This window comes from Lissotriton vulgaris, chromosome 12, assembly GCF_964263255.1.
Source record: "Lissotriton vulgaris chromosome 12, aLisVul1.2, whole genome shotgun sequence".
NCBI lineage: Eukaryota > Metazoa > Chordata > Amphibia > Caudata > Salamandridae > Lissotriton > Lissotriton vulgaris.
Window position 1 is genome coordinate 506,484,708 of NC_141700.1, and position 12,342 is coordinate 506,497,049.

Below are 12,342 nucleotides of genomic sequence, written 5' to 3' on the forward strand. Positions count from 1 at the left end.
AGATTTTTTTGCCTAGTGTTAAGCTGGTTTTCGACTTAGTTGGCCTGGGATCCTGCTAATCAGGGCCCCAGGCTCTCTGCTCTCTTTAAAATGGACTCCATGTACCCTAGGTACATCTCCAATTGGATACTGGGTCACCTTATGAGCCCCTATACAGTGTACTATAGGTACTCAGGGCATAGATGCATCCAAGGCCTACCAGGGGCTGCAGCATATATTATGCCACCCCTGGCTCGCCATCCAAATTGACACAACTGGCTGATCACTCAACTGGGGCAAGGTGGTGTAATCACCCCTTGTTTAGATATAGTATTCCTAAATCTAACCTTATATCTAGACACATATATACCTATAAGTCACTCCTATGGCAGGCCTTAACAATCCTGGAGGCAGAGTGCTTGGTTTTATGTGAGATGGTGCTCTAGGATGAGCTCAGCCTGTCTGCAGCTTTCGGAACCATGTCCTTATAGCTGTTCTAGGATATTGCCATACCATATACTCTTAAGTGCATTATGAACCTCGTGGTTAAATGCTATCTCTGGTTTGGCTTTATCAAAACATGTCGAGTAAGGTGTCATACCATTTGGAATACTACCCCCTCGCCAGTTCTGGCGACGGGGGTAGCATTCCACTCTTCTAGAGGGAGAAGACATGTTGTTCCTACTATTCCCGGTTAAAGTTAACCAGAGCCTCAGCATCACAAAATGGATGCTGCTGCCACAGACACAAGTCTGACCTCCTGCTGTTGGGAGTCCTTCCAGCGAGGGAGGCTTGGACAATAGGTTTCCTGCCTTGGGAGGTGGTAGCACCACCCCAGACAGGACTTTGTGTATTGGGACACAGGGAGGGCTGAAAGGATTGAGACACTGCGTGGGGCACACAAGGTGTCCCATTTATAGGCCAGTTCAAACCGGTGCTGGGGCACTCCAGCCAAAGCTCTGGCGTGAAACTGGACAAAGGGAAAGGGGTGTAACCACCCCCTTCCCTGGTCCCACCCATAGGAGGGACCTAGCAGGTAATCCCGCCCCTAAGATTGGTATATAGGTAGGAGCTGAGTGTAGAGACGTTAGATTATCCTGACTGAAACTCTGAAACGAAACTCTTGACCTTCAACACTCTACTTTGTAAGACAAAGACTGAAGAATCTCCCTTGTGGTCAAGGAGTGACCACCCTGCACAAGCAGGCACCAACCCAGCGTTCACCGACTTGCTTTGTCGATGCTCCCGCCGGAGCCCGAGCACAGAGCCCGATGAGAACCGAATTTCCAGACATCCAACAGCCCGATCCACAGTCCCTGCAGAGCTGAGACCCTTGGAGGCGACGAGAGACGTGGGAGCGGCCATCTTGAAAAGTCCACAACTTGCTGATTGTGCAGCACCCGAGGCCCCCTCGAGGCGGCTGTGCATTGGGGATTGAAAAGCCCCAGCCCCGAGCATCATCTGCACTGAAGATCAGCCCTGCACACTCCACGAGTTCTGCTTGGGGCCCTTCAACATTTTCCTGCTCGACGCGTCTGCCCGGTCACTTGCCCGCTGGCTAGTGGCCATCTTTGCGACGATCCTTTGAATTTTCACCGCTGGTCTGGTTGCATCAGACTGGCCCTTGCTTCCCTCAAAAGAAGCAGCCCTCAGACCTTGCTGGTCTGAGTAAGGAGCCAACTTCGTGTCCTGCATGTGTTGCCTTTGCCAAGGCTTGTTGACTCCAATCCTGAAGCCAACATCCCCGACAGCGAGAGCCTTCGTGGGACAGTCCGTGCCTGACTCCTGGTCGTCGTTGACGCCTCCTGGTCCACATGGCTGTAGAGACAAGCTTCCCATCAGCACATGATTGCATCACAACATCACCTGGTTCCTTCTTGGTTCCTTCCTGGTCATTGGCTAGTGACCCAGACTCTGTCCCCTCTGCTTTCAGGTCTTCTTCATCTTTTATCCACCCTTGGATCCACCCGGACACTTCTCTACTGGCCACCTGCAGCATCTTTTCTTCAGGCTCCATAGGATTCGACGACGAAACCTGACACACTTTGACACCTATGCACCCGCTTCCTGTGGGTGAGGTAACGCGAGTACTCCGGTGCTCCTGTGGATATTAACTATCCAACTGTCTAGGTATCAAGTAACTTCCACCGAGTGCAGTCAGAAGTACCCTAAAAGAACTAGTTTCCATCTTTTACCTTCCCATTCATTTTCAATGGTAACCTGCGTGTGTGTTTAGACACTGCACACGCATCCTGTGGGCCTCCTGCTTCCTAACTTGGTAGCTCAGCGTAGCCCCAGCGATTCCCTCGGCCCTAGACCTATTCACTTTCTGTGTAGTGGTTCTTATACCACTATTTTTTTAGCGTGCCCCTAGGGCCCTACTGTATTTTTGTGCTACTTATTGTATTTAAATTGATTATCTTGTATTGTGCTTAGACCTCTGACCTCATAAAGAGTTCAGAGGGTTTGTTTAGTAATAAATCATATATATATTTTATATAAATCCTGGGTGGTGTCCTTTCATTTGGTATTAAAGGGGTTACATATGGTAAAACAGCTGGCTTCACATGCCCCCTTGAGTTTAGCCTAAGACTGCTCTGTCCATGCTACCTCTAGGATAGCTGGTCTATAAGGTTGACTTTACAACCATCACCATAAGGGTTGTTTGGACTGGTGCAAGGTGCTCACTAGAATAGTGAACATCATATACCAGGCCAACTTCTCACAGGCACTACACCCGAAGTTGGGAACCCACTCTGCACACTCTGTCTGCCTTCCCATTTCACCAGCAGAGCCAGGGCCTTATGGCAAGGGCAACGGCACCTCAGAGTCTCTATCTCCCCGGGGTTGTAGGGTAGGCCTCCTGTTCTCCAAAGTATGGCTGCTTAATACCGCCAGCTGGATCCCCTTTGGCTGCCTCTAGCACTCCTCTTGGCAGTTTTACTGGGGCTTGCTGCCTATGTGATGTGCCCTCCGCCTGCTTTTGGGCCGTCCCCAGCTCCCCTCTCGCCCCACCAAGGGTGTGACTGACCTCTGTCGGAGCACTTTGGTTCAGAGGGGGCCTCCGGGCCCTTTGCGGTCACTGGTTGCCACTCAGCTGCAGGATCTGCCACCAGGAGTTCTCCTCTGCAGCAGGAGTAAGGGGTGCTGGCTCCCGACAGCTGCACTTCGGGGAAACGCTGTACTTCACTGCTCCTCTTCGCTACTGGCCCCGCCTCCGCAAAGGCCTCACGACCCAGACCTGCGGTAGACGACTCTGCCCTACTCTCACAGTCCCACAGGCGGGGGAGCCGGGACGTCTTGCTGCACCATCAGGGGGGTGCCTTCCTGCATTACGGATTGGCTCTAGGCTTGACACAAGTGCATCGCAGGGAAAGAGGAGGCCCAGGGTCTCTCCCCCGGCCCAGCTAGCCCGTGCTTAGGCTGTGGGCCCTGTTGGCAAGACGGAGCGACGAGCAGGCACGTTCTACTCGGTCTCTATCTTAGCCACGCCCCCTTCAAGGGGCTTTATAGGCTCTGAGTCACATGACTGATTATTACTGAGGCTACAATACACTCCAAGCTTAACCTTCAGTAGATATTTGAAAGAATGGTAAATTCACCTGTGTTTGTATATATAGCTGAAAGTGCAATTCAGGCCTGTAGTGCTATTTCATGGTCAGCAAAAAGCCTTCACCTGAGCATTGAAGAATGTTTCCCGAACAAGAATTTTGGCACTCTGCTGTAGCTTTTTCCTCCTGTGTATGCAACAATACACTGATCGGTGGATTGGGATGTCGCCTGAGTAATTACCAGTGGCTGAGATTAATTCAAGCATTCCATTCATCTCTTTTTTGTATACTTTAGGGTGTCGCCCTAAGTGGGACAAGTATGCCCAGACGTGGGTCCTGTGCACACTGTAACTGCAACCAACCTGCAATTGGCTGACGAGTCCTAACTAGGGTTTAACCAGTCAGCGTGTGTTCCTGTTCAGGGAGGACCTGGGCTGGAAGTTCAGACAGGAGTGTTTCATTGGAGCTGGGTCAAGACTTTATGTATATGGCTGTGTACAAACTGAGTTTACATGGTGTACAAAATATTAATGGACTAGGATGCAGCCAGGGTAATTACCAGTGGCTAAGATTAACTGAAGCATTCCATCCATCACTTTTTATATACATTAGTGCCTCTTTGGAGTCTGTCAACTGCTTGTCGGTCTGCAATCGACCATTCCTCTACCGTTCACTGCTGGCTTCTGGCTGTTTCTCTCACACATACACTTCAATAATAACATGGTGATTAAAAACAATGGACAAAAGCCACAGTCTACTTGACTCACAGATCGTGTTCCTTACTCTCACCTGTTCTTCCTCGCTAACAGCCCCTCTATCAGTTTCAACTCTTATTCTCACTCTTGGCACTTTCCTATCTTTTTTCCTCTGCACACCTCATCCACTCATGTACACCCATTAATGCAGACATCTACCTATGCACTTGCACCCATCCAAAGCGTGCCCAAAATCACTCACGCCTTCACAACCCTATACCCTCTTCCTTCTCCCTTTGCTCTAATCCCTCCCCTCCCATTCTCACCACACTATCGTCCTACCAGACTACTTTTACACCTTCATCCATAGATTTATACATTTACCCATCAAACATACAACCATGCACTCACTGTTCTACCTATACTGTTAATCACATACTCATGCATGTATTAATTTGTTCAGCCACTGAATAATTCTCAGTCATCTCCTCTCCCAACTACACACTTAATGAATGAAGAAACACTTTCACATAAGGCAGGATAATTACATTTGCCAGTGCCAGTTTTTCTCCAGTATCTCTTTCACATGTTACTATTTCAGTACTGCCAGCATTACAAACAGCGCTGTCTACCAGTGCAACTCAAACATGAGCAGCAGATTTGAAAAGCAGTCTATGTTCAACTTCAAAATCACATTAATACCTAGTAGCTCCGGCACAATTACTAGTCTGGCTTCAGATCACTCTGCGGGACAAAGGCCCTTACCCAGCACATCGTCGACACTACCTCCCGGAGCACAGATTAGGAGGACCCCTATCTGCTGCTAATACTGGACCGCTCAGCTGCCTTTAAGAGAGTTCACTCCTCCCACCTTCATATGCACCCGGGAGTCTTGAATGGGATTCACCTGCAATGCCCATCACTAGTTCACCTACCTTTCCAACAAGCACCAGTTTGGTCACATGGACACCTCCAGATCCCACAAGATCTCTATCACTTGCAGAGTGCCCCAGGGTTCCATTCATTTTCAGCCTCTACGTGGAGCTGTTTGGTGTTTTCCTCACAGATTACTGCATCAAGAATCACCTATATGCTGATGCTATACAAATCCACCTGAAAGCCTCTTCTGCTACACACATCCACTGCTTCTAACACTGCCTGCACATCATCCAGACCTGGATGTTCAGTGCCTACTTGAAGCTCAATCAAGGCTAGAAATAATTTCAATTATTTTTCAAGGTCAACAAACAACAAACAGCATAAACCTAGCTCAATGACACAGACCTTGATGTTTTTCAACCCCCAGTTTTCAGTGGATTCCAAGTCACTTGGATTCACCCTGGACATCAACCTCACCCCCTTAAAAAATACAAAGAGGGTCTGGTACCAGCTTTGCTGTGCAAGTCCTCAAATTCTCACCTCTAAATTGTGGTAACTCCTTGCTCCATGGCATTTTATACTCCACAATGGCACCCATTAGGGGCAGCCTACAGGCCACAGCACATCTCATCCAGGGCAAGAAGAAGTATGATCACATCACCCCATCCTGACAGAATTCCATTGGCTCCCCCTTACTGCTCGCACCATCTTCAAACTAGCGGCATCACTCACAAAGCCATAACAGCCAGCATCCCACCTAATTGCAGACAATCTCATCATCTCCGTTGGTTCATGGCATACCCAGAGCCAGAACACCATCAGACTGCACATTAAGTGTAAAAAAGAAAAAATATATAGTAGCAGACCCTTTCCTTCTATACACCCATGAACTGGAACAACAGCTCTGTATCTACCAGGACTGCCTCAGTGCTGCTTTAATTTAGGAAAGAGTTGAAGACGGACCTCTTTAAAGAACACTAAATCACAACATTAACCACAACATTAACAGTTGATATAAACAGTCCACAAACTAGCTATCTCCTCTCTCAGTCGTGTCTTTATGCTGGATGTTGACAATGTACTGTGTTCTGTTGCCTTTTGGCTAGGTTTGTGCCATAGAAATGCTTCATAAATACATAGATACAGAATCTGCTACTTCCTCCCGAATCATCCAACCCTGCTGTGCATTAAAAAAGATTATAGTTCTGCTTTCTTTTCCAGTACTAGTTTTAACAAAAATGCAGCCACAGAGCTTTACTTCTCTTGGATTGCACCATTACCTGATATCCCAATCATCTAACACCGGGGCAGAAAGTTCTCCAGTGCATTCCACAATGGCTATTCTGGTGTAACAGTTACTAACACACCCCTGTTGACGCAGGTGCCACCCTATGTGTTTCTCACCTGTTCCTGGTGGTTGTTTTCCATCCTGGGACTCCCAACTTCCTTCAGGGCTCTTGAATGTGTGGGGCTTGGCGACAATGAGCGTCTGGGCTGGATCCCAGAGCCACAGCGGGAGTGAGCCTTAAGGAACCTGGGTGTCTCCACATTTGGAGTAGTAGAGCTGTCCTATAAAAAGAAATGGACAATTGTAGAGCTTAGATTTTGCGCTCTTCAATACATTTGTACTCCCTTAGGTCAACTTCAGAAAAACATGACCCTGCAAAACAAGGCATCATTGTGGACGGAGAACGTCTAAGGCAGTGCACGGTTTTATTCTGAGCAGGTCGATTAAGGTACAGTAATTTCACCACAGGAGAAATCTGTTACCACAATTGCAGCTCTTCCCTGGAGTGAAATCATGACACAATTCTGATGTTTCCTGCCTAGAACGAGGGAGAACATCATGAATCGGAGTTATTGCACCGGACTTACACAAATGATCCCTCTTTCTGATCAGCTTCCCCATGAAATTTCAACCACTAATGTGGGAAGCTACTGCACTGGTCTGAAAATCCGGCCCTGGAATTAAGTCAGAAGTCAGATTGAGACCGCAAGTGAAAAGAAACTAGAAAGGACAAAAAATCACTATGACTAAATGCAGTCAAATGGGATCTACTAAAAGCTGCTGAAATATCATTAATCACTTACATCTACTGGGTAAATGTTTTTATGTTAAATATACATTTGTGGCACTCTACTTGTAGTAGTGCCTTTATCCCACCGGAGTGCATGGTGGATAATGAAGACTAACAAGTACAAGGAACCCATTGTAGTAAGGGAAGCTTGTGTGGTTAGTTTTGTAGAGTACATGGTTAGACCCTTGATGGAAGGATTGAATCTTCAGTTGTTTGTGGAACTGAACGAGTGATTGGTCTTTTTGAATATTGGTGGAAGGTACTGTATAGAGTCTATACTATAGACGGAAGTCTTTGCACTGTAACAAAAGCAGTACTTTTCTGTCCATATTCGCCTATTTCTGGCAGATTCAAAGCATTTCCCTTAGTGGACTCAACAGCTCTTGCACCACTGGGGATGCTGCACATGGGTTACATTAGCCCCACATCAATGGCCGAAATAGCTTATGGAATGGCCACTATTATCAATGTTCCCCAAAGCCACATATCTGAAAAATGTCAGGAGCGGTTTTGTCTGCGTGGCCATTACTTGGATTAGGGCTCCTGGTATAGTGGAAGGTACTAACCCTTCATATTGTTCAAATGTATTCAAATCTGCACTTCCTGGGTATGCCATGGTTTACTCACGCTAATTAAGATGAGCAACATTGCGTATATCCTATAGCACTTGCAATAAAGCGAATGGGATATCCTTCACGTTTGTGACAGAACAACCAGTTTGCAAATTCTAAATTATCCCCAAAAACATGTGCAGGGATGGATATCAAATATGACCTTCCTTGGCTTCTGACCACAAACTGATCAACTGAGCCAGGTATCTAGGATTTCATGTTAGCCCCACCCCCATTTCCAGCTTCAGACTTAAAAAAGCACAACTCAAAAAAGACACGATAAACAAGTAACAGCTCATTACAATTTGTTAAGCGCCCTGCCCGCAAACATCCATCTGACCAAATGTCTCAGGGAGCTTGAAAGAATGTCATCCACACTGAAAAAGCTCCCCTGTTTCCCTCCCCAGCTTCATTACCTTCAAACCTACAACGTTGCTTAAAATTTGAAATTCACCATATCTGGCAAGCAATATCAAGAGCGCTGGACTATGCAACAATCAAGGCAGCAGTCTCCTCAGGTTTGAGACAAAACACAGCAAGAGAATGCAACGCAAAGCCTTCACTTGCTATACTCCTAGAATTTGGATTTCTCTCACTATTCAAAAAGCAAATGCTCCCTCGCTCCTGCTCTTCAGAATGATGATCATTATGTGAACAACACCTCATCCACTAGTAACCAACTGAATAGTAGACCATCATTCCCCTTCTCTGTAATCCTCCCTAGTACAGCTTCATAGTACAGTGCTCGGCTCCCTCTAGGCTTTGTTTGTGGTAGGCAAATTACAATTTACATAAATAAACATATCAAGTTAAACATGGGGACAACAGTGTCAAGGGAATAAGTAGAGATGAGTTGAGGGTTATACAGAGAATTCATTTATAAGAAAAGTAGGTAGACAAAGTCTGAGGGAGGGGAAAGACACAGAGCTATGGTGCGAAAAGGGGAGCTGTAGACGTATGTACGTCGTTACAATGCATGCTTTTACAACGCATGCCTTTACGACGCAACTTTTACAACGCAAGTCGTTAGACCGACTTGCGTTGGGGGGCGCTGGACAGTGAATAGTTTAATTTACTATTCCAACTCCAGTCCCAGTGGATAGTAGGGAAGGTGTTGGATAGTAAATTAAAAATATTCCCTATCCTAGAGTGCCCCCCAGCGCAAGTCGTTGTAATGACTTGCGTTGTAATGGTTACGTTGTAAAGGTACTTCGTTGTAAAAGTTGCGTTGTAAATGCTGTTCCCCGCTGTAGACGGACAAAACATTATGAACCTGTGCTGTATTTATAATTGACTGTACTAGTTGTTTATCCAGATAGTCATTAACATACTGCATGGTGAATCACAGAGCAAGAGTCTTGCTAATATTGCTTTGGAGTCTGTGTTCCTACTTGCAGTATAATGCCACAGATATATATTAGAAAGTGCTTGGAAAAGAGTAGCTCATAACTCATTACTGCTTGGATGGCAAGAGGATGTCTTTTATCAGGCGCTCTCCCACCCTCCACACCTTCAGGAAGAACCTCAAGACCTGGCTCTTCGACTGAACCGGAGCGATATAAATCCCCTGATTGATTGATTGATCTCACAACTTATGCTCGTTCAAAATAGGAGGGATCCAACAAGGACTTGGTACCATACCTGGAGCAGAGCCATCACCTTTGACTCCACACTCTCATATTTTTGGGATTTCCACAGAGCCTTCACAGGCTTGGGTTTGTTAATCTCCCTCTCCATCTCCTTCTCACGACACTTCTTCTGAATTTCCCTCATCCTTCGCACATTCTCCTTCTCATGGTCTTTGGGATCCTTCTCTGAAAGATCAAGAAAGCAGGTTTATTCTTCTTTCTCTTGGCATGTATATTTCGGTTTCATTCCTCTGTGTGTGATGTCACTTATGGGATAAGTGGAGCCATGTCAAGAGCTTAAGGTTTATGTATCTTATAAAAGCTTAATATGCCAACAGATGAACATTATTGGAAGAGTATCTCTTATCTTACCATATCGTTTTAGGTGGTTTATAATGCACACACTAGAAACTGAATCTTGAGCAGGAGGAATCACATCATCATTTTTTTTAACTCTTTATTATCGACTGCACAATATTGCATACATCATATCATCTTCACTTAATACATAGTACAGTCATTTTTTACTTTTTTCCCCCCCAACCAAACACATCAGCCATTAGTAGTAGCATCATGGCAAGTACTATTTCTAAAAGAAAACAGTAAAGCATAATATCCCACATTCTTTTTTTGGGGGGTTTGATATGCTATGATACTGTAGCATTTGTGTAGCCGTCATTATGCGGTACAGCAAGGTGTTAACAAGCCTAGTCCCATTGAGAATCAAGTGGACCAAACCCCCGGTCCGTCCCTCCCTCTCTAACACTCCCACTCCTACCCCATACGTCTCCTGGTCATTGTAAATCCAAAAAGTGACACTCCTTAACGATAATGTTGAGCGAACTCGGTGCAACATAAGGGTTACAAAAAACAAATCCTGTGCGTTTGTGGGCTCTTGTACTCCTAGTCTACACACACATACACATGATGTATTCTTCTTCAGTTCACATCCCATCTGCCTGCGACGGTGACAATTCCATCCCTTCCAGTTCTAGCAACACAGTTTCCCAGTCTAGGGCAATGGGATGCTTCCGTCGCCCTCTCTCCTCCTCCCGTCTCAACACCGCACCATCCGCCCGACCCCACCTCAGCAATTCAGACTGCCACAATGATAGTCCCGGGGACTTGGGGGACTTCCATCTCATCGTTAAAGCTCTGATTGCCAATAACAGAGCCAGGTCTAGGAATTTCAATTTAGCCTTTTGGTGTATGGGACGTTTCCGAGACCCCAGCAAACAATACAGAGCATCTTCTGGCACTGTCAGGGCAGTTACTGTACGCAGTACCTGGCAAATTCCCACCCAATAACCGCGCAGTCGCAGGCACGCCCACAGCTTGTGAAGGAAGCCTGCCTCATCATCTTGACAGCGTGGGAAACAGTCTATGCAGCCTTTGGGGGGTAAGATATGCCCTATGTAACACCATAACCTGTGTAAATTTAAATTTTACATTCCTCAATACCTTCCTGGGATGCTCAAGAACAGTTTGCCAAGCCCTATCCGGCAGTACCTCTCCTGTGTCCTGTGCCCATATATCTCTAAGTGTGTTGAGCGGAGTAGCTGCATGTGCCCTGATCCTAGTGTAGAGCCACCGTACCAAATGGCTACCCGCTCCCATATAATAGAATAAGTGAACCAGTTCGTGTTGCGGAGGTTTGGTCCTCTGTGAAGCCCAGGTAATTCTTATGTAGTGTGATACTGTAGCGTGCAGTAGGTATAGCCTCTGGGGAGCGCCCGTGGCCTGCTTAAAGGAGGTGTGATCCAATAAGGTATCGTCCCCGAAAAAGGCGCCCACTTCCTCCACCCCAGTGTCTGTCCAGGGCCGTAATCTGCGCTGAGTGAGTTTACCCTGCGGTGTCAGAATGCCTAATAGGGGAATGTTCTCCGCAAAGGGCATTGTCGCTGATGTATATGCTAGTGCCTTCCGCCAGCATACCACAGCTGTGCGTAGGAGAGGCTGGCAATCCGGAGGGAGCCTGTTTCTGGGCAATAACAGGGAGTGCAACTCTCCCCGTGCCAGTCGGTCCTCCATAAAATCAATCTCATGCAGGTTCCTGCCCGCCACCCAGCGCGCCAGCCATTGGAGTTGACTGGCATAGTAATATCCGCACAGGTCTGGCACCCCGAGGCCCCCCAATCTAGTCCCCAGTTGGAGCTTTCGGAGGCTGACACGCCACCGGCCGGATCCCCAGATGAGACTTATCAATATCGTATTCAATGTATTAAATATCTGTTGTGGGAGAATGACAGGCAAGTTAACAAAATAATATAGCATGCGGGGGAGCAGGACCATCTTTGAGATGGCGATTCTACCCATGACTGATAAGGGCAAGGACGTCCAAAACCCCACACTGCTGCGGAGGCTAGTGATGGCTCTTCTAACATTGCCCTCAATCTGGTCCTCGGGTAAACTGTATATTTGTATACCCAGATATCTGAACGTGGTTTGGGCTACCGGGATCTGGCATCTCCCAAATTGAAGGAGAGAGGGGTGTGGCAAGTCTCTGAAATAGAAGCCAGTAGATTTTCCAGGGTTAATGGCTAGGCCTCAAAACAGTTAAAAATGTCAGATATAGCTGAATGATCTTCTTCTAGGTCACAAAGTACAATAAAATATCATCTGCATGTATTAAAATCAGGTTATGTGTTACTCCGATCGAGATACCCATCTGTTCCCCGTAAGCCCGGAGGTTAGGGGTTCCAGTGTTATTACAAACAAAATGGGCGATAGGGGGCAGCCCTGCAGAGTGCCTCTGTATACTGGGTAGCTGTCTGAAATGTACCGGCCTTTACGTGCCCGGGTCAAGGGATCTGTGTACAGAAGTCTCACCCATTTTAGTAAGGAATCCGGGAAACCAAAGCGCCGCAAGGTTTCAAACATAAACGTCCATGACAGAGAGTCAAATGCTTGTTTGAGGTCCA

General features: G+C 46.8%; 1 protein-coding gene across 1 annotated transcript in view; it reads right to left on the bottom strand.

Moving 5' to 3' along the window:
* ENKD1 (enkurin domain containing 1) overlaps window positions 1–12,342 on the bottom strand; it is a 126,403-nt gene that overhangs the window by 27,729 nt on the left and 86,332 nt on the right. The window contains exons 4-5 of the mRNA XM_086946481.1: window positions 9,435–9,607; window positions 6,509–6,673 (exon numbers count right to left, since the gene is read on the bottom strand). Of these exons, the coding sequence (XP_086802607.1) occupies window positions 6,509–6,673; window positions 9,435–9,607 (338 nt within the window). The remainder of the gene's footprint in view (window positions 1–6,508; window positions 6,674–9,434; window positions 9,608–12,342) is intronic.